The 23,525-nt window shown below is 47.6% G+C and overlaps 1 protein-coding gene across 1 annotated transcript in view; it reads left to right on the plus strand.

Moving 5' to 3' along the window:
* Positions 1 to 15,008: 15,008 nt before the first annotated feature.
* Positions 15,009 to 23,525, plus strand: part of LOC149371281 (choline/ethanolamine kinase) — a 114,788-nt gene continuing 106,271 nt past the window's right edge. Inside the window, exon 1 of the mRNA XM_089565011.1 lies at positions 15,009 to 15,125. Within this exon, the coding sequence (XP_089421137.1) occupies positions 15,097 to 15,125 (29 nt within the window). The 5' untranslated portion in view covers positions 15,009 to 15,096. The remainder of the gene's footprint in view (positions 15,126 to 23,525) is intronic.

Raw genomic sequence — 23,525 nt, forward strand, 5'->3', positions numbered from 1 at the left:
CGTACAAAGCCCTGGCTTTTAAAAACATCGGTGTTTCAAATACTTTGGCTAGAATATACCGCGGTAAGATAGAGCCCATAAGGCGGATCTTAGCATTGTGAGCGGTATAGTACATCAGGATACAGTTTAGACGTGCCAACTAGCAGGATGGCTACCTAATATTGAATAGTTAGCTTTTTAATTATTACTGTTAGGCTCCTTAATTATTGAGAAGCATGTAGCCTACTGTTAGTAATATCCATATCAGTTTTTAGAATTTCGAAAACGCGGTTACTCGGCGCTGCGGACCAACAAATTTTGGCTGTTTGCACGAGTTACGTGCACTGGAAGGGTTGCTTTGCCTGCAAGCTCTCGAAAGAGCATGTATTTTGTCGCGATGTAGCCAAAATTTGCCGGGCCACAGCTGCCGAGGGTAACCGTGTTTTCGAAATTCTAAACACTGATATTTACATTACTTGCGGTGGGCTACACGATTCTCAATAATTAAGGAGCCTAATAGTAATAGTTAAAAAGTTAACTGTTCAATATGAGTTAACCAACCTGCTAGTTAGCAAGTCTTAACTGTATTCTGATTTACTACGCCACTGACAATGCTATGCCAAAAAAGGCGCTAGCTCTTCTAACTCAAAAAGGCTTTTTTTTTTCTAATTGTGTAAACTCTAAAGTGAAACACCCTGTATGCTACATGAGTGGTTCACCCTCTGGCTGCGCCTTCTACGACTACTACTACGCCTTCTAATACTAGTACTACTGCAACGCCTTCTTATACTACTACTTCTTCTTCCTCTTAAAAAATAGCACATACCCCCATCTACTGCTACTACGCCCTCTTCTTCTACTGCTACTATGCCTTATTCTACTGCTACTATGCCTTCTTCTACTGCTACTATGCCTTTTTCTACTGCTACTACGACTTCTACTGCTACTACGACTTCTTCTACTGCTACTACGCCTTCTTCTACCACTACTACGCCTTCTTCTACTGCTACTATGCCTTCTTCTACTGCTACTATGCCTTCTTTGGCAGCAGCAGTGTTCGGAAGAGCGTTTGCCTAAATGCTCCTGCATACTGTTACAGATAACCCTGGATCCTAGGACGACACCACTATAAGCCGAGAAGCGCACGTTTTCTGAGGCTGAATTTCGACCCCGGTTATCAACTAAGAGTTATCAAGGAAGGACGTCACCGGGTGGCATCACCTGGCGTGGCGCTTGCATCGACGCATCTGCTATAAAGCTGCGGCATCGCATCCAAGACGGCACTTTGGCAGCAGCAGTGTTCGGAAGAGCGTTTGCCTAAATGCTCCTGCATACTGTTACAGGTTAGTGGCTTTTTTTGGGGGAGTGTTATTGTGTTGCTGCCACTGCTGCTGCCAAAGGAGCGAACCTTGTTTCTGTCAGTATGGAGTGTGTTGAGTGTGAACAAGAAATCTTGGATCCCAAAGAGAGTATATCTTGCATGGCATGTAAGCTTTCGTACCATGTAGGAAGCTGCGCAGGAGTGTCGGAGGCAACAATAAAATCTAAGAAATCAACCTACCAGAAATGGAAATGCCCGAAATGTAGGGTACAAACGTCACATGTTAACCAGGATGAGAAAGAAAAAGCACCGTTGACCGTAGAAGATATGTTGGTCGTACTTCAGGATTGTTGTGTCCCCTTATTGCTTTTGTGTGTGTGCGCCCTCGCATCCTCCTCCTAACGACCACTTGCCCCTCGTCGCACGCTGTCGCCAGATGCCCCCCCATGGTGCGCCCCCGCATCCTCCTCCTGTTTTGGGAAGCCACTCCCTCCCGTGGACGCTTCTCCGCTCCCTCCTTTCTTCGGGCGGCCAGTTCGGCTCCTGCCTCGGTCGACGCTGGTCGCACCCTCATCGGCTTTAAATAAACGAAGTCTTAAAGTACCGTGTGCGTCTTTCGCTGCATTCAACACAGCGACCGGACACGACAGTGGCGACGAGAAAGTGGATTCGACCCGCGCTACGCAACGCTATTGACAAGCCATGGCTACGCGAGGGTTTCCCAATCAGATACCAGAATTCAACGGCTCATCGTGGTCATCGTGGGTTGGACGCCTTCAGTTCTACTTTGAAGCTAACAACATCACAGACCCAGCCTTGAAGAGGGCCAACCTGCTGACGCTGTGCGGGGAGCAGACCTACGATACTGTCTGCGCCCTTATTCAGCCAAGCACACCAGCGGCAGTGTCTTACGACGACATCGTAAAAGCGCTGCAAAAGCACTACGACCCAAGGCCATCCGAGGTCTACAGCCGGGCTCGCTTCCAACGACGAGATCAACTGGGAGGAGAAACTGTGAGCGCCTACGTAGCCGCGCTCAAGAAGCTCGCTGCCGACTGCAATTTTGGAACGCTGTCGACAACAGCTACCGGGCAGGAGGGAGACGCAGCTTCTTCTGCTAACACCACCATGCTTCCCTTGGACGTGATGTTACGCGACAGATTTGTGTGCGGACTGAGTGACGAGTCACTGCAGCAGCGCCTGTTCGCTGAGAAGGACCTCACATTCAGCAAAGCTTACGACATCGCCGTTCGAGCGGAGAGCGCCGGTCACCAGCAGAGAGGGATTCGCCGGAACACCGAGCCGGTACACCAGACAAGCAACCAGGTGCGCAAGCCTTCTGTTGTTGTAAAATCGGTCAAAAAGGCACAACGCTGCTGGCGGTGTGACGACCAACACAACCCCCAGGGATGTCGATTCCAGTCAGCCACGTGTAATTTTTGCCACAAGCGAGGGCATATCGAAAGAGCATGCATTACGAAACGGAGACTTGCCAAGATAAAGTCACCTTCCCAGCCTAATCACAGCGTCAACGCCTCAGAGAATACGCCGCTATCTGATCTCCATGGAACAACATCAGCAACACCATCTGTGTTGTACGACCTGAACACCATGAATCTCGGCACGCGACCGAAGATTTTTACAGAAGTAAGCGTACATCACCAGCTGATTAAGTTCGAGGTGGACTCCGGCGCAGCCTGTACTCTGATCAGTGAGGACACGTTCCGAACTTCATGGCCATCTGATGCACCCGCCCTGCAACAAGACGACACGCACCTGCGAACGTGGTCAGGACAGAATCTGCCACTATTGGGCTCTGCCAACGTGCAGGTTAACTACAACGGCCAGACCCATACGCTACCTCTGCTTGTTGTGAAGGGCACAGGATCAAGCCTTCTAGGGAGAAACTGGTTTTCTCCACTAGGCGTGATGATATGCGGCATACACCAGACGCCGAGCCAGAACATGGTTGAGCAACTGCAAGAGAAATACGAAAGAGTATTCTCGGAAGAGATTCCAGGAAACGAAGGGCCCCCGGTCACACTGGAGTTGTTGGACAACGCGCAACCCAAATTTCTGAAGGCCAGGCCGGTGCCGTTTGCTCTCCGAGATTCAGTTGAAAAAGAGTTGGACAAACTGGAGCAGCAAGGTGTCATCGAGCCGACGCAGCATTCAGAATGGGCCACACCACTTGTCGTAGTTCGCAAGAAGAACGGAACCATACGCCTCTGCGGAGACTACCGGAGCACCGTCAATCTTGCGACTAAAGCGTCCTCTTACCCGCTACCGACACCTGAAGAAGTATTCAGTGTACTACGTGGCGCAAGAGTCTTCAGCACATTGGACCTCACCCAGGCGTATCAGCAGCTGAAGGTGAGCGAGTCAACTGCTGAATTATTGGCAATTAACACACTGAAAGGCTTGTACAAAGTCAAGCGACTGCCTTTTGGCGTAGCTGCAGCCCCGGCCATATTTCAAAAATTCATGGAGACAGTGCTTCAGGGCATCCCAGGAGTTTGTGTCTACCTTGACGATGTCATCATCAGTGGCACTTCCACTGAAGAGCATGCAGTGCGCCTAGAGCTCGTTCTCGAAAGGCTAGCAAACGCTAATTTGTGCGTAAGCAAATCGAAGTGCTGTTTTGCGGTGCCAGAGGTGCAATTTCTGGGACACCGAATTGATGCGGAAGGCATTCACCCTACCGAGGACAAAGTGCGAGCGATCACAGAAGCACGAGCTCCAACAAACAAGCAGGAGCTACAGGCTTTTCTCGGACTCTTGACGTTCTACGACCGGTTCTTGGAACAAAGAGCTACCGTGGCCAACGACTTATACCAACTCCTTCGGAAAGATGTGACATGGACATGGTCGCCACGCCATCAGCAGTCATTCGATGCCCTGAAAGACCTGATTCGAAGATGTACAGTCCTCCGCCACTACGACGAAAGGAAGCCTCTGCTTTTGGCTTGCGACGCATCACCGTACGGAGTCGGCGCGGTTCTATCGCAAACTGACGAGCAAGGAAGGGAAGCTCCCATCGCCTTCGCCTCACGTACGTTGTCGCAAGCAGAACGCAACTACGCGCAACTTGACAAAGAAGGGCTAGCCATCGTCTACGCGGCGACACATTTTCACCAGTACATTGCCGGCCGGAAGGTGACCTTTATAACCGATCACCGACCGCTATTGGGCATTCTGGGACCACAAAGGCCTATGCCACCAACTTTGTCTCCGCGAATGACACGTTGGTGCATCAAACTCTCAGCGTACGACTACGCTCTGGTCTACCGCAATGGGAGTAAACATCAAAACGCCGATGCGCTAAGCCGTCTGCCACTAGACGCAACTGTTGACGAACCATTTCCACCAGGAGACGTTCTGATGTTCGAAGCACTGCCAGAACCTCCGCTTACAGCAGGCACAGTTGCAGCATCTACGCAGAAGTGCGCAGCTCTCCGGCTAGTTTACACAGCTGTTCAACAAGGCAACGTGCATAAACTCAAAGGGGACAACTTCGACGCTTACCGCAGGCGAGCTACAGAGTTGAGCACCCATCGCGGCTGCATCATATTTGGGTCCCGAGTTGTGATGCCGAGAGAACTACGCGCACAAGCTATGTCTCTCATCCACGCCGGACATCGGGGCATCGTTGCAATGAAAAAGTGTGCCAGAAGCTACATGTGGTGGCCTGGCATTGACAACGACATCGAAACAGTGGTGCGAGAATGCAAGCCTTGCCAGAGCAGCCGGAGCGCCCCGCCGAAAGCTCCTGTCCCAGAATGGGAAAAGCCAGACACACCATGGCACACACTGCACATTGATTTTGCAGGACCAATTGAGGGCTGCACTTTCCTTGTGGTCGTAGATGCCTACACAAAGTGGCTTGAGATAAGGCAAATGGGACAGACGACTTCGGCAGCAGTCATTGACAACCTCCGATCACTATTTGCAACGTTCGGCCTGCCGCGCAAGGTAGTGTCGGACAACGGAACACCGTTTGTGTCTGCGGAGATCCTCAAGTTTTATCGCGACAACGGGATCTCATCAGTTACATCGGCCCCCTACCACCCAGCGACAAACGGACAAGCCGAGCGCTACGTAGCCGAGCTAAAACGCGCCCTTGAAAGAGATCAGACAGGCTCGCTGCAGCGCCGCCTTGCGCGCTTTCTCTTCAAGCAGCACACGACGGTTCAGAGCACAACAGGCGAGACCCCCTCGAAAATGATGTTCGAGCGTGAAATGCGAACCCAGCTCACAGCCATCCTCCCCGAGCCAAAGGCAGAGACGTTCCGGGAAGAAAAAGCAATTCCGCGCTGCGGCACGCTTAATGAGGGGCAGCGCGTCCTCGCCCGACAGTTTCTGAAAAAGCCACGCTGGGAGGAAGCTACAATTGTCAGACGCATAGGCCTGCGCTCTTGGCTCGTCAACATACATGGCACAGTAGCACGCCGACATCTCAACCAGCTGCGTAGATTTACGACGCCGTCTGAGAGCTGTCCGCCAGCGGAGAGAACACGTGCACCATCTTCCCACATAGCCTGGCACCTCTTCCCGGAAGAAGAGACTTCGCCCAGGACAGACCTAGGAGACACAGCGAACAACAGCCAGCCTACAAGTGTTTCTCCCCCGAGCGCACAAAGCCAGCGCGCCTCCACGCGTGAGCGCCGACCCCCTGCACGATACCAGGCAACTTTCTAAGGGGGAAGGAAGTGTTGTGTCCCCTTATTGCTTTTGTGTGTGTGCGCCCTCGCATCCTCCTCCTAACGACCACTCGCATCCTCCTCCTAACGACCACTCGCATCCTCCTCCTAACGACCACTTGCCCCTCGTCGCACGCTGTCGCCAGATGCCCCCCCATGGTGCGCCCCCGCATCCTCCTCCTGTTTTGGGAAGCCACTCCCTCCCGTGGACGCTTCTCCGCTCCCTCCTTTCTTCGGGCGGCCAGTTCGGCTCCTGCCTCGGTCGACGCTGGTCGCACCCTCATCGGCTTTAAATAAACGAAGTCTTAAAGTACCGTGTGCGTCTTTCGCTGCATTCAACACAGCGACCGGACACGACAAGGATATTAACCGAAAACTTGATGTTTTGTTGCCACTGAAAGAGACTGTCGATGGAATTGAGCAATCGGTGCAGTTTATGTCCGAACAGATGACAGACCTGATGACGCGCACAGAACAAAATGAGCGAGATATTAAAGCAATCCAGACTAGGCTCGCAAAAACGGAAATGAACAAAGAGCAGCTTGAATCGCTCAGTGTCCAACTTGATGACCTCGAATGGCGCAACCGGAAACTGAACTTAGAAATTCATGGTGTACCACAAACGGAAGGCGAAAATCTTTTGTCAAAACTTAACGCTCTCGCCAGTGAAAGTGAATTGCCCCAGCTATCAGAACACGACATCACGGCAATTCATCGATTGCCGGCAAAGCGCGACAAAGTGCCTGGCATCATCTGCCGTTTCACGAGACAGAGCATGAGGGACAAATGGTGGGCTAGCAGGCGGGAGTTGACAACTGCGGATGCCAATGTTCACATGTTGGAAAACCTGACCAGGCGAAATCGAGAACTGCTGAGGGAAGTGAAAGAATGGGCGAAAACAAATCAGTACAAGTATGTCTGGCACAGCAACGGTAAGATTCTGATAAGAAAGACTGATGGCGCGTCAGCAATGCTCTTGCGACCTTGGCAAGCTGCAATAAGAAGGGAGAATTGATTTTGAATTTTTATTTTGTTTCCTGCCAAAAATGCAGACTGTAACAGAAAAGAATTATCTACTCCCAGAGAACTTCAAAGATTACCTTGGCCCGGTTTTCCAGACGTCATTCAAATGTCTTCATATCAATGCTCGATCTGTCAGACGTAAAGAAGCATATTTCGACACTTTCTTTCAACAACTAAATGTTCCCATTGACGCTATCATGATCAGCGAAACTTGGTCTACAAGTGATTATGATGTCTTTCGAATTCCTGGTTATGAGACATTTTTTCTGAATCGTTACGCTGGTATTGGTGGTGGCGTATCCATATCATTTAAAAAGAAGTGGCGGCCTGAAATGTTAGAGCGGTTCACAGTTTCTGTGAAAGAATATGAAATCTTAACAATGTGTTTGAACAACACTATTTTTGCAGTGTGCTATCGTCCACCAAAGGGTTGCGTAGCTATTTTCTTGAATTTTCTTGAAAGCCTGATTTCATTTGCAACCAGTCAGCACTTAAACATTGTCCTTGGTGGTGACCTAAACATTAACATGTTATCGGTTGATGCATCCCAAATGAGTTTAGATTTATTGCTTAGAACACATGGACTTCTGAATGCAATCAAAATGCCAACGCGTGTTACGGTCACGTCTTCATCGCTGATAGATTTGTTTATCACTAACCATGACCCTAGTATGATCACATCTGGAGTAATAATTTCTGACATCAGCGATCACTTGCCAATATTTATGTGTGTTAAAAACGTGTCTAAAAAGAAACGTAGTTCAACATATTCTTTCCAACTTATATCTGAAAAAACACTGTCTACATTTAGAAACTCAGTAGAAAAGAACAACTGGAGGCCTGTCCTTTTAGAAAATGACGCCAATAATGCTTACGAGGCATTCTTAAGCATTCTGAAGCCGATTTACGAGGCCTGTTTCCCAATATTAACAAAAAAACAAAGGCGTCACAGTCGCAAACCATGGGTCACACCGGAGTTGGTGGCAAAGATAAACACAAAGAACATCCTATACCATAAGTTTATTAAATCGAGAGCTGAATGTGATCTGACAGCGTTTAAAAAATATCGAAACCGCTTGAATACTGAGCTCAAGAAAGCCAGAAACGCCTATTACAGAAATTAATTCACGTCAACTTGTGGTCGTGTCGACATTATGTGGAAGCGGCTAAACGCAATTTTGGGGAGAAATAGCAAATCAGGTGAATTAAATATGCTAAATATTGATGGTGTAAGTATAACTGGAAAAGAATTAGCAGATACGTTTAATACGCACTTTGTTTGTGCTTCTAGAAATCAAGTACCGCATAACAATCTCAGTGATATTGTTCATATAAGCGACACTGTGTTTCTCAAACCGGTTGAAGAAGCAGATGTAACGGCAGCCTTCCACGAACTAAACAATAGCGCATCCATTGATATTGATGGCCTCCAGATAAAGCCTATACGGTATATTTTTGACCTTATTTTACCATACATCACGCATATCTTAAACCTTTGTGTCAGTACCGCTGTATTTCCTCGTAAAATGCAGATTGCACGTGTAACAGTTATCTTTAAAAAGGGTGATAAAAACCAGCTCGGAAATTACAGGCCAACATCCATCTTACCCGTGTTTTCTAAGCTACTAGAAAAAGTAATACTTAGAAACTTTTTGCAGTTTGAAGAGAAACACAAAATTATAACAGCGGCTCAGTATGGCTTCCGTAAGCACCGCTCTACTGAACTTGCACTATTAGATCAACGAGAATATATATTGAACGAACTCGAACATAATAGGATAGTCATTGGTATTTTTCTTGATTTTTCGAAGGCATTCGACTTATTGAACCATACAATACTTCTTCGTAAACTTGAGCGTTGTGGCTTCCGCGGCCATGCACTATCGCTTGTGCAGTCATACCTCATGGATCGCAAACAGGCAGTAGCAATAAATGGTCTCCTCTCAGATATGCAATCTGTAGGCTGTGGCGTTCCACAAGGTAGCATTTTGGGTCCATTTCTGTTTAATCTCTACATCAATGACATTGTACATGCAACTCCATTCGTTAAATTTATCATCTATGCTGATGACACCAGTATTTTTCTTGCCGGAGATAATGCAGCTGAACTCACAGATACTGCAAACAATGCACTGAAGCAAATAGAAAACTGGAGTAGCAGAAATGCGTTGCTGATTAACACAGCAAAGACTAAAGTCGTTGTTTTCAGAGGTAGAAACAAGAAGGTCTGTCTCACTGAGAATATATTCCTTCAGTCCGTACCCTTAGAAGTTGTGTCTTCATTTAAAACATTAGGTATAATATTTAATGAAAGAATGTCATGGGATGATCATGTTAGCTTTGTAATAAATAAATGTTCACGTATTATTGGTCTTCTTTACAAGAACCGTGAGATACTGCCGCGAAATGTAATGCTAATGCTATATAATTCATTGATACAATCTCATTTCAGCTATTGCCATTTAACCTGGGGTGCAACAACAGCAGGCAATCTTCAGAAACTACACTTGTTACAGAAAAAATTTCTAAGAATTGTTGAAAATGTTTCGCATACCTACCATACGGCCGCACTTTTCTTAAAGTATAACTTACTTCCAATTACTAAGCTTTATGACTATCGTCTGAGCAAGTGTGTGAAAAACGAGGTGTTGAAGAATATATCTTTTCTATCCAAATTAGCTGGTTTAGAAAAACGAGATGCAATGTACAACACAAGAAATATAGCACAATGGAACGTAAAAACATACAGAACTTTCTATGGTAATCAAACATTAGAAAATAAACTACCACGACTTCTTAACAAACTCGCACAAAACGATATTGATCTCCAAAACACAACACGCCACAAACTGTTCGAGTATTTTTTACACTACACCTAACCTTTTTTTCTGTGATTTGTTTACCTAATTCTTCTTTCTTTCACCATCATTGTAAGTTTTCTTTCCAGCCAGGACAATGCTGTTGATTTTATGCTGACTACTGTAACCTGATAACAGCTCTGCTATATGTATTTTTTCCTTTGTTATCTGTATTTCCTGTATTTTCTTTTTTTTTCGTGTGTGTGAAAAAAAAAAACCACTGCATTGCTGTCAAAGTGGGGGCCCGTGGCCTTGTCAAGCTGTCAAACGGCAGCTTTTACTACGGGTCCCCGCCATCATCTGTACCATGGTGGCAAAATAAAATTTGAATTTGAATTCTTCTACTGCTACTATGCCTTCTTCTACTGCTACTATGCCTTCTTCTACTGCTACTTCGCCTTCTCCTTTTACTACTACTACTACCACTACTACCGCCACTACCGCCACTACCGCCCCTACTACCACCACTACTACCACCACTACTACCGCCACTACTACCACCACTACTACCGCCACTACTACCGCCACTACTACTACTACTACTACCGCCACTACTACTACCGCCACTACTACTACTACTACTACCGCCACTACTGCTACTACTACCGCCACTACTTCTACTACTACTACCGCCACTACTACTACCGCCACTACTACTACTACTACCGCCACTACTACTACTACCGCCACTACTACTACTACCGCCACTACTACTACTACCGCCACTACTGCTACTACCGCCACTACTACTACTACCGCCACTACTACTACTACTACTACTACTACTACTACTACTGCTACTACTACTACTTCTACTACTACTATTACTATTACTAAGGCTACTACTACCAATGCTGCTAATACTAAATTGTTACTACTAGTACTGATGCTACTACTAAACTACTGCTACTACTATTGCTATTGCTACTGTTACTACTACTATTACTGCTACCCGCTACTGCTTATACTACTGTTGCTGCTGCTACGATAAACCAAGGGAGCCGCTGCGGTGGCTTAGTGGTTATGGCACTCGGCTACTTATACGAAAGACGCGGGTGCGATCGCGGCTGCGGCGGCCGAATTTCGATCGAGGCGAAATTCTAGAAATCCGCGTACTGTGCGATGTCAGTGTACGTTAAAGAACCCCAGGTGTTCGTAATTTCCGGAGCCCTTCACTACGGAGTCCTTCATAGCCCGAGTCACTCTGGGACGTTAAACCCCAAAAACCGAACCAAACCAAAAACCATAGGAAAGGGCCTTATTAACACATTATTATAACCATCAGAGCAAACAGCTGTCACTGAATCTCGGATTACACAGTGGCAACCCCCCACCCCCACCAATGTACTTTTTTTGCGCTGATACCGCATTAATATAACCTACCAACTAACCCGCGTAGTTATGTTGATCATCTTTAGTAGTTGCTTCGCACAGACTCTTAGCGGCACCGTAGCTACCTGCTGAGTATTCTTGACAACTAGCACTGTTGCAGGTCAGTGCTTTGGTTGGCCGCATCCTACAAAAGCGGCAACTTTGTCGATTCCAAAAGTCACGGTCTTCATGGTTGTGTCGTTGAAGGGATGCTGGAACAAACGACATACATTTTGGACATCAAGTTTGAGTACCGAGTTGTTTGGCTTGATTTATTGGGGTCTAATGTCCCAAAGCGACTCAGGCTATGAGGGACGTCGTAGTGAAGGAGGAGGAGGAGGTAGAAGAGGAAAGGCAGGGAGGTTAACCGGAAGAATAATCGGTTTGCTACCCTACACGCGGGGAAATGGGTGAGGGAATAAAAAAATGAAAGAGAAAAGAGAGTAGCAGAAAATTGAAGTCACATAGAAAGTCAACGTTCATTTAAGTCACAGCCTATCGTGCAGGCCAGAAGCTCACAATAAGCGGAGCAGTGCCTTGGAGGCCTTCACCGCCGACGATCGCCGCGGCCAGTGGCCGAGAATCTTCTTTTCCGTCAGTGGGCGTGGATCCAGACGCTCCAGCGCACGGCTTAGAGACTGCCTTTCGGCGCTGTAGGCAGGGAAGTCACAAAGAATGTGACTGTCAGCTGTAGTGAAGGGCTCCGGAAATTTCGACCACCTGGGATTGCTTAACGTGCACTGGCACCGCACAGTAATCAGGCCTCTAGAATTTGGCATCCATCGAAATGCGACCGCCGCGGCCGGGATCGAACCTGCGTCTTTCTGGCCAGAAGACGAGCACCATAACCACTGAGCCACCAGTTCAGAGTTGTAGTGGTCTTTGAATAACTACATTTCTCATTACTTGCTCAAGGAATGCAAGTAAGGAAAAAATTGGTAGCCCTTGTTACAAGCCTTCCAAAATGACGGACGTGAAGCAGCGCAACGGCACACGGCCCAGGAAGAAAGCAGAGGGAAGAACAGAAACGGACACAACACAGCCCTAAACTAAAAACACGCATTTATATGGCGCGCTGCGCATATAAATGCACGTAAGGCAACCAAAAATATGAATGAAAATAACCGCACAATGCACGATCATGCACGAGGAACCACGCAAGACAGCAATGGCTAAGTTATACAGTTCAACAAAAGAAATTCTTTTCCCGATAAAAATATCGACAGACCACTTACACAGCAGTCACCCTGCTTCTTGATGTCACGGGACTCATTGATTCCTCGACTGTTGGGACTGGGGCATCCCACCGCTGCCACCACTGTTGGGATTGGGTGTCCGAGCCAGGAAACGGTCGAGGCGACGGTGAGTCAAATGACTTTTATGTACAGTATGTACAAGGGCTTTTACATGATACAAGGGTCAAGAGCACCACGGGCTAGCACAAAGAAGAACGGCGGCCCCGGCGGCGAGCGTAGCTCCGGCGTGATGGCTCTTCTGTTGCCCGTCTGCTGCGCGGGTTGAGCGCGGCTCCGTTTTTAAAGCCGCCGCTGTCGGTTGCGGCAGCCAGCAGTTCAAATCCTCCAATCAGGTCACGGCACTGGCCACCGTTCAAATTAGACCAATGGTCGAGAGGCGACGGCCGGCGAGCGTCGGAGGAGTTCGCACCGACGGAGAGGAGGGGAGGAGGAAGGGTCCGTGTCGGCGCCAGCGAGGCGGGATGATTCACGCTGCACGCCGCGACATGTCCGAAGAGTCTGGGCCTGCTTTGAGCGTCGGCGAGCGCGCAGCGCTGGTTTCCAGAGAGGCCAGCCAGCGAAATGTGGGCGCCGGCACTACACGATCGACACAGCTGGTCTTTGTTTCTTGCAACAACACGGCACTTAAATTTGCGCTGCTTCACGTCCATCCCGCAAAACCAACTCGCCCAACAGTTCGTGATCGCATCCGACACTCGGGTGTGCGATCTGGATATACGTGCGGTAGCGTGAAACCTCTAACCAGTTTCGATACGTATCGAAACACATCGTTTGTAAATGAAGACACTGCCTGTCGGCCCATTCCGCTCAGCCCCGGAGCAGCGAAGCATCTTTCGTGGCATGTACGCAACTGTTTACAGGAGGTATTCCGGGGCCTGAATTGGGAAGAGTTGAGGATAAGAGTTAATGGAGAATACCTGAGTAACTTGCGATTCGCTGATGACATTGCCTTGCTAAGCCACTAAGAACAAGAACTGCAAAGCATGATCGATGAGTTAGACAGGCAGAGCAGAACGGTGGGGCTAAAAATTAACAAGCAGAAAACCAAAGTAATGTTCAACAGACTACCAAGAGAAAAGCAGTTCGCAGTTGGTAGCGAGGTGCTGGAAGTAGTAAGAGAATATGTCTACTTAGGGCAGGTAGTAACTGCAGATCCGGATCATGAGAGGGAAATAACTAGAAGAATAAGAATGGGGTGGAGCGCATATGGCAGGTTTTCTCAGATCATAAATGGCAGTTTACCAATATTCCTCTGGAGAAAAGTATACAACAGCTGTATCTTACCGGTACTCACCTATGGGGCAGAAACGTGGAGGCTAACAAAGAGGGTTCAGCTTAAGTTAAGAACAAAGCAGCGAGCTATGGAAAGAAAAATCATAGGAGTAATGTTAAGAGATCGGAAGAGGGCAGAGTGGGTGAGGGAACAAACGCGGGTTAATGATATCCCAGTTGAAATCAAGGGGAAGAAATGGGCTTGGGCTGGCCATGTAATGCAAAGGCAAGATGACCGCTGGTCTTTAAGGATACCGGAGTGGATTTCAAGAGAAGGCAAACGTAGCACGGGACGGCAGAAAGTTAGGTGGGCGGATTAGATTAAGAAGTTTGCGGGGATACAATGGCCGCAACTGGCAAAGGACAGGGTTATTGGAGAGACCTGGGAGAGGCCTTTGCCCTGCAGTGGGTGTAGTCAGGCTGATGATGATGATGACGCACTGAATATAGGCTTCCCGCAAGACTTTGTTGAAGAGAATTAAGACGTATAATTACAGCGAATGGCACCAAAACAGCCCAATAACAAAGCACGCAGATGCGTCACACGATCCCTGTCCATATTTTTATTCCTGGTGTTAAGTTTTCTTCAACTGAAGCGTCTGCACCTGGGCTCTTTTTAGCTCTTTTTTTTAATACGTCCGCTACAAGCATTGATCGGTTAGCACAAATAACGTGGCCGATTAAACGGCACATATATCAGTGCGACAGCGAAGGAAGGTCGCTGTACGTAGATGTGCTCCCTGGGGTCCACACTCAAAATGTTTGATAGGATGAGATCCGGACATGCTTGAAAGGATGTCGATGGAGTACGATGTCCTCGATTGTCGACTTGCGTGCAAATGATAAGAGGCGCACGAGTACAGTATTGTGTATCTGCAGTTGATGCTTAACGCAACAGCCAATCCACCGGCCTTCCACAACTGACACCATCTGTACCTGTTCCCAGAGATGTGTTGTCCACGGCGATCGGCGTCTTCTTTTGGATTCTTCATGCAGTTTACAGCGCAGGCGAGCCGTCTGGCCGGACTGAAGATATCTTCATGATCGTAAGGAGCGGCAATGAGTACGTCCGCTTCGGCGCCTGCTTATCTGTCGCCTTTATCGGCGAGTTGGAGGTGCACTCGAGGCTGATTGATCTTTGGAAGAGGGAGCAAGACATCTGTAGATAAACACGTGGAAAATACGTAACCTGGTCGCCGAGCTCGCTCTAGGCGTTGTAGGGGCCAGTGTCCACTGTATCTTGGTGTCGTGCGGCCCTGTCTCAGGAGTGAATCCGTGATCGACCGGCTGCGACAGGGCAAGGGAAAGGCGAAGAAATGTCGACGCGAGGAATTGCAGCGGCCCGGTGAGTTTTAACTTTTACTAACGACACATGGCCTCCTCATGGAGTGGCTTGTACAGGAGACGAAGGGCCGAATTACGGAGCGACCTCAATCTCAAAACATTCACAAAACGGTCGCAAAGTCCATTCTCTTGTTGGTCAGCACAGACTGGCGGACATATCGATCAACAGGAGCGCGGCTAATAGATTCGTTTGTCGCCGCAGTGGCTCAGTGGTTATGGCGCTCGGCTGCTAACCTAAAAACCGCAGGTTCGATCTCGGCCGCGGCGATCGAATTTCGACGGAGGCGAAATTCTAGAGGTCCGTGTACTGTGGGATGTCAGTGCACGTCAAAGAACCCGAGGAGTTCGAAATTTCAACAGCCCTTCACTACGGCGTCCCTCATAGGCTGAGTCGCTTTGGAACGTTAAACCACCACAAACCAGATTCGTTTGTCGACAGGCTGTGATTTAACCGCCCCTAATTCCCTCCCCCCCCCCCCCCCCTGCTTATTACCTCGGACGACATGCATCAAATCTCCGACAGGCGGAACGTTTCGGCATAGAAGATGACTCGCTGCATTTACTAACGCGCTAGTCATACTCCGCAAAGAGACGGTGATCCAAGTCACTGTTTCACTCTGCAGTCCGAATTACCGCGAATCCATCGCCGTAATCTTGCGTCTGACGGGACAAGGTCGAGTTCGGGTGAATTACAACGACGGCCGCCAGCTCTCGATAACACGCTTGTCCTCGACACTGGCACGAACCGCTGCACGATAACGCTAACAAGCTACGTTGCACTGAGTGACGTAGCGTATCCATATCCTGGTATCTTGGTTTAGGCGTTGTCGCTGTCATGCTTAGCTCGGCAAAAGCGACCGACGGAGAAAAAGGTGTCCAGTATAAGAAGGGGCCGCGAAGATTCCCAGCTTGACTGCATGCGGTCACTAAAGGGAGATTTTTGAACCAGTCGAGAGTGTACTGGACACTGTTTTAGTCACTATAATAATACCACGGTTGTTCCTTGTCAGAGGCGGAGAGCAAGGCTTTGTGTAGCCATGAAGTGTGTCGGTACAGTGGAACCGCGTAGTCAGTGACAAGCCTTATGCTCGACCTGCATGGATTTACAGTGCGTGCATAAGACATTGTAACTAGCGCACTTCAGCCAAGACAACAAACTGGCCGCTTTAGTAACAAAAATTTTTGCGCGTGTAGATCATAGCAAACGTCTAGTTGCCCAGCATCCGTCCTGCAAGCGAAATGTACTAGATTCGAATCCCATTGCTGCAAAGAACATCTGGTGCAGGATTTGGATTGGATGTTGAAGTTTATGGCGCATAAGTAGGCGTTGCGACCTAGGCTGACCTCGCGGTTTAGTGAAGCGGCTGTTCAGGTTGTATGATGTGGGCTGTAGGGGTGTGGCGTGCGGGGACCCCGACGATGACGACAGAACGCCCGTACAAATGGAGCTGTGAAATACTTATCTCGCGCTGCTGGCAAGGGGGTTCTCCTGGCTATTCGAACTAGTCCTCACTAATGAAACGACCTTCGGAGGAGTAGGTCACTGGGCGCGGATTCCAGAAAAAAGGCGAGATTTTGTACAACGTGGGAGTGTGTGTGGACTGAGGCGCCATTCTGAAAGAACAAAGTCATTTGTGCGCATTTTGTCGCGTCATTTTTTTCTTGATAGCTTCATGCAGCTGAAAAAAAATTATAAATAAGAATGTGCTTTTATAGGCATGGATTTATGTATTTATCGCATTCATCTTACGAAAAATGTCAACCCAAGAATGCTTCTAGGAGGTGTTTTTCTTGTCCTCACTCAGAAGTTATAGAGGTATACAAGTAAGAAGCATTACTGGTACCCTACTGTCTTTAAAAGCAGCTCTCGCCCGTAATCAGCGTACAATTTTATTATAACAACAATGAATCCGATCTTCTTCGTTTCTCGTGTCAAAAAATTGCGTACCCAATACGAATAGACCTTCGACATACAAAAATTTTTTCGCGAGATTGTTTCCAGAAACCAAGCATCAATATCTTATTCTATAACCAACTGAATGCCTGTCATACGCCTGTTATTCGTAACCACATCTTTCATTTCTGAACGCATTTCCTCAGTAGTGATTAAAACAAGTATGTCGAGTCCACTGGTCATCTCACAAAGATTCCCTGCCTTTCACAAAATGAGCTGCTGACGTCTATCTGTGACATATGTCGGTTCTCTGCCCACGCACACATACGTCAAGCCTCCATGACTGTTTAGCACAAATGTCACCCTTTCTGTTCAGAACTCGACCGTGGCATAATGCTTGATGGCTGCTCTCCGCTTCAGCTCTCACACGAAGTGACCCTCTGGTCCATTTCAAATGTGCGAGGCGATGCACTCGATCGTTGGTTACTACCGTAACGGACGGTGTAAAATGAATGCAACATTGCAGTGGTGTCAGTTACTCCCACTATTACGTTCAGAACTTAATGAACACCCCTCATCTCAGCATACGCGTCCTCTGGCTAGGTGCACGTGTTTCTCAGGTGAAAAGCGCTTGGCAGTGGTGCAGCCCGGTCTCCCTTTCCAAAAATGGTCTATAGACAATCTATAGACTTCTTATAGACTCTCTTGTCTTCCGATAGATTTTCTTCCATTCATAATCTATAGACTGTCTATGGACAACAGTCTACTAAAAGTTGTAGGGTCTGCTCGCGGGCAGGTCAAATCTCGCGCCGCTCACCGCGGGTAGCCTCGACCCCTTTCTCCCGAGTGGCGGGGCGGGGGGGGGGGGGGGGGGGGGGGAGCGAGGCTAGGAGGAAGCCTTCTTAAGGCGCGACCCTGAAGGCTGGCGCTCTCTCTTGGACCAGCCCTGCCAGAGGACCACCTGACCCCGCTGCCCCAACGACGACCGGCACCCCTGATGTGAGATTAAACCTTTTCATACAAAGACCTGCCTCGAGTCACTGCCTGTGCGTCCCCGCGCAGAGGAATCGCCCACAAAGTGTATGACCATCAATCTATATATTGTCTACCGATACTCTATAGCATGTCTATTGCCTATAGACTGTTCTTTAGGATTTGTCTATAGAGAAAAATTTTGAAAGGGCCGGACCGAGCTCGAATATTTTTGGACGTTAATAAAGTTGGCAGAAATGCACTCGTGATAAGAAACTGAATGTCGCATAAATGGTGACACAAAATATTGCTTAAGTAAGCGAGTATAAAGTCTAACCACTGCCTTCAGCAATTGCGTTCTCAAGCAAAACATGCTTCTGTCTCATGAACACAGAATGCGAAGTCCTGCCGAACACTCAAAGGTTGAAACACTTGCTGTCAAGAAATTAAGAATGAAATGAAAGAGCACATGAGCATATGACTGTCGCAGTAGACCCAGACGAATAGCCAAGCATAACTAAGCTGTAGAATACGTTACCACGAACTGTTACGACAGATATGTGGTTTCGTTCACACAAACAAGCAATAGGAACACTTGAACACTAGCCGATTAGCAAAAATAATACAAAGTTGTGCGCGTTTTTTTTCTTCTTTCTATTCTTCTCAGTTTTTATGTACTCTTTTTTTGTACTCATTTTGTATCTTTAAGGATCACTGGTGATGTACTAAGTTTTTTCAAGTAGTCCTCACACAACTCCTGTACTGTGGTGTGGGCCCCTAATCTACAAAAAAATGCAATGTAAAACCACGATATAACAATAAAACATTTCTTGAACTGATGATGTGTCAATAAAAGTAATTTGTCTAAGGTGAACCGAACTTATGAACGGCAACTTTCATTATATCAAACGAATTAATGCGTAAGGAGGAAAGGCATTGAGCCAAGCAAACTGGGGAAGAATGTCACCAGGAAAAGTGGTACCCGTTTCGGCAGTAATACTTTGGAACAGAAAGTAACTTGCGGTTATAGCCAGACTAGACATATGAGATGACATTAATAGCAATGAGCTATACATCAGTTTTTAGTGTTTCTCGAGGTTCGTAAGGAGATGTTTCCTGCATATGACAGTGAACAATTTTTCCTAAAATGGCAGTTGCCATAATGCTTTATTATTGCTGGCAAAAGTGCTTTTCTTTTAGTGCAAAAGTGCTAATCCACGGGGTCAAACCAAACCAAGAATCTTGTGGCGTCCCTGATCTTGAAGATGCAGAAATAAAATAAACATTGCCATGACATGCTTTCGAACCCGCGGCAGTGCGAACAGATCAGCTTCGCTGGCCACTGCACGAGAGCACTATGCTATCTCCGCAGCCGATCCCACCTCGTGTTAAACTGCAACACAATCGCGAGCTGTGCTTTGCATATAGTCGTCTGCAACTACTTCCGTCTGCGGCGTGAACAGATCGGATCAGCTTAACTTCGATCAGAGCTTAACCTGAGTCTAATATCGTCGCCACGCGTGCCGACGACCCAGCAAAGCAAAACCATTCAGCCAAGCAGGCTTAACCCATGCTTTCGCACGTATACTCGGTTTAACTATGTTAAACCATAGCGCTTTTTTTGTGTCGTTGCTAGCTGGTGTAGTTTCAAAGCCGGCATGCATGCGCTTGTTTTTGACTGTTCGCGAAGATAATTCTAGTGGCTGAGGACTTTAAACATAGCGAGCTATCTCTATAGCTGTGTATGGCATTAGATTTCAGGTGCTTTTTTTTTCTGTCGTAAGTTTCATAGCGATGTGCGCTGAAATGACAAGAGTGAGTTAGCTGCATGTGCGTTCTGTACAGTGTGCGAAAACCATAGATGCGCGCTGTTGTGGCCTTCGAACCGTTTCTCTGAACAAAACGGAACAAAACTCCACGCTCTTCTATATCAACTACTGCTGCCGTACAGCTGCCCCTGTAAACAGCACTTGCCAACTATAATGAGCAGGGCCTATTATACACTATTCTGTTCAAGAAGTGCTCGTTGCTTTTGTGCATCGGCTATATTCCTAGAAAAAAAAAGTTCACAGGGACACCTAATTACCTTATTGTTAGCAATGCGATAGCATTAGAACCTATTGATGCCTTTACCGGAAGTGACGTCACTTCCAGTCTGGTGATGTCACTTCCGTCCAACCAGTGGGCGAGATTTTATGCTCGATGACACCTGCCATTTCATGTGGTCTTATAAAAAAAATCCCTCTCCGCTGCGCTCAAACGTGTTGGTGAGAAAATGCAATGAGGAGGCATTTCGCGCGAGGCCCAGTGCTCAAAATTTTGCGAAGAGCAACAGTAATCATTGTCTGTGTTTTAATCTCTCTCGATGTCACATGTTATAACATGATGTTACAACACATGTGAGCGAACATGCATAGTCATATGAATGATAAATCGTAACGTACTATGATCTATGAAGGTCACCACTCATGACTCATAATCATTCTTTACAGTAACGCAATATCAGGTGTATATAGAGTTTGTACAAAGTAGGCAGTCATGCCTCCTAGGCATATTCATGACTCATAGTCATTCTGCAATGTAGCATGACTGAACACTGCAATGCTTCAGCATTCTCACACGTAAGCAGTGTTGAGTGAGTGAGTGAGTGAGTGAGTGAGTGAGTGAGTGAGTGAGTGAGTGAGTGAGTGAGTGAGTGAGTGAGTGAGTGAGTGAGTGAGTGAGTGAGTGAGTGAGTGAGTGAGTGAGTGAGTGAGTGAGTGAGTGAGTGAGTGAGTGCGTGAGTGAGTGAGTGAGTGAGTGAGTGAGTGAGTGAGTGAGTGAGTGAGTGAGTGAGTGAGTGAGTGAGTGAGTGAGTGAGTGAGTGAGTGAGTGAGTGACAACTTTATTTATCCCAAAAGGGAAGGGGGCATCCGGGGAAAGTGACATCCTATGCTGGGTAGGCCTCCGCTACCCTCTGAGCCCAATCCAGGATCTTGTCCTGCAGATCAGGCGCTGCGCTGACCAGGGCAGCCTCCCTTTGTCTGTGTCGAATTTCATCTAGTCTCTTTTCAGGCGGCGGTAGGAGGTGCTTATGCCTCGGTCATAACTGGCGCTTGAGGTCAAATAGAAGTTGCCTCGATATCCGGAGCCGACAATGAAATCGGTAAAGTACCCCTCAAAATTATTCGCAGTTGAGTGGCAGCTACAGATGACGGCTTCATCCCTGGAAATGAGTTTTGAAACGGTGTATATCGGCCGTAGCGTCGGCAGAGGGTCTTCAAAGTTGAAGAGTCCTCTGCCAGCGGCATATCTATTTTTACAGCTACTTTCGATGGAGCGCTGATAAAGATCTCGAGATTCTTGTCTTCAGCCATCGTCGACGCGTAGCTAGACAATATCGTGCATACGGGTTCCGTGTATATCATGCGTACTCAGTGCAGACGGAACGCGTGCTTTACGTGGCACCGGTGTACTTGAATAACGCGTACCCGCTTAATGAGTGAGATGCGCGATATCGTGTAAGTCCTGACATCAAAGGTACGACGCTTGATATACCGGGACACGCGTATCAGACACTGCGTCTTTGACTATAGTCACTCTACGAAAAAGTTTCGCTTTCAACATAACTACAGTCGCAGGTTTGTCAAAATTTCGATTCAGTCGCGAATTTGCTTCATTTCTTCTTGTTTTCTCGGCGAGGTGTGTCCGTCTCAAGGATCCCATGTCATGAGAGAGAGAGAGAGAGAGACTCTTTAATGAAGAGCAGAGAATTTAGCCGGCGTTTAAAAATCGCTGGCATGCTACTCTGCGTATGGAGGGGAATTTGGGAGATAAAGACAGAAGGAGAGCAGAGTGGAAGAGGTAAAAAAAAAACGAAGATAAAATGCGGCCATGAAATGGGTACTAAGGATGCAATGGCGAGTATTGATGTAACCTATGGAGTGATGGAGTGCATAGTCCGTCAAATGGGCTGACGAAGTTCACTGCATGAAGAATGCATGAAGGTGACGTGCAAGTGAATTTAAAGCTTATCGAGATGTCCAATGTCTTTTAAATATGTGAATAGAAAAGTCATTGCAAGTCTCTGTTGCCTAAGGCAGGCTAAGGGACCTAAAACTTTGTCCATTGTAAGGGGCACTGAGCAGAGCTTCTGCATGCAATGTTCATAGTATGCACGCTCGTTAGCATATGCAGGGCACTCAAGCAAGATATGCTCCACAGTTTCTATCGCGGCACAGTTGTCACAGTGCGGACTGTCCATTTGTCTAAAACGGTATCGTAAGCCGTTTGTATATGCAGCATTAAGACGAAGTCGATGATAAAGTGTTTCCAGATGTCGAGGAATTCTGGGTGAGAGTCTTGATCTAAGATGTGGGTCGATTGAGTGAAGAAATTGGTACTGATATGTCGGCAAACTCCAAAGCCGATACATTTCTTCGGAAGCAAAACTTTTGGCCACCTGGGACGCATCAGATTTCGTAAAAAAAGTTCTAATGTATCTCCGATGTTGATGGCCCTTACGTGCCGCTTCATCTGCTTTTTCATTAGCCTGAATGCCACAGTGAGCAGGTACCCACTGAAATGTTATGCAGTGGCCTGCGGCAATAGCTAAATGATGTAGATATCCGATGTCCAGGGAAACTGGCTGGTGATTCGTTTTCTCCAGCAGGTTGGCCAGGATCTGGAGAGATGCTTTCGAATCGGTGAAGATAACCCAACGGTCGGCGGTTCGGCGCAGGATGTAAGAAACAGCTTTCTTAATGCCGTGAAGCTCAGCTGTCGTAGAGGATGTCCTCCGCTGCAGCCGGTAAGAAAGGGCATGGCCTGTTGAGGGCACATAAAGGCCACATGAAGAGGTTTCTTTAGTAGTTGAACCATCGGTGAAGATATGGGTGTGCTCCCTATATTCCTCCGTTAAGTAGGCGAGAGTAGTTTGCAGAAGCGCTGCCTGTGGGATGCGGCTCTTTGCATTCACACCTGGAACAAACTTCTTCACCTTTAGAGGAGAGAGTGTCCATGGGGGAAAGGCCAGAGGTAGTAGTTTCTGTGGCTGATTAATAGTAGGGATGGGCAGGAGCTGCACTGCCTGGCCAAAGCTAGAGTTGCTGTGAGTTAGGTGGACACGGTGCAGGAAGTGCTTCTTCCCTTGAAGAACATGGCGGAGATGGGTACGCATAGTTTCCTGGGCGGCAATCACCTCTAGTGGGAGACATCCTGCCTCCGCTACTGTTCCTGCTGCAGAGGAACCCTTTGGGAGGCCAAGGCATATTCGCAGGCAGTTGTTCCGTGCGGTGCGCGAGAGCGTCTCGGAACGCTTTCGTGCTGGTTTCTTCTTTCTTTTCACTTTTTTTAAGCAGCGATTTTGACCAGGCTTACCTCGAAAATATAAGACGCCGCTGTACAACGTTCGTTAGCTTTCGGGCATGAACTTAAAGGTGCGTCGAAGGCTCTCAAGCAACATAGCGATATCAAAGGCGAATATTTCATGAGTCACAAAGGTAGAAGCACATGCATCAGTATTTCGCTGCATACGGCCTGTGACATCGATATGTT

The sequence above is a fragment of the Amblyomma mixtum genome, chromosome 1 (assembly GCF_055824585.1).
Source record: "Amblyomma mixtum isolate Tamu chromosome 1, ASM5582458v1, whole genome shotgun sequence".
Taxonomy (NCBI): Eukaryota; Metazoa; Arthropoda; class Arachnida; order Ixodida; family Ixodidae; genus Amblyomma; species Amblyomma mixtum.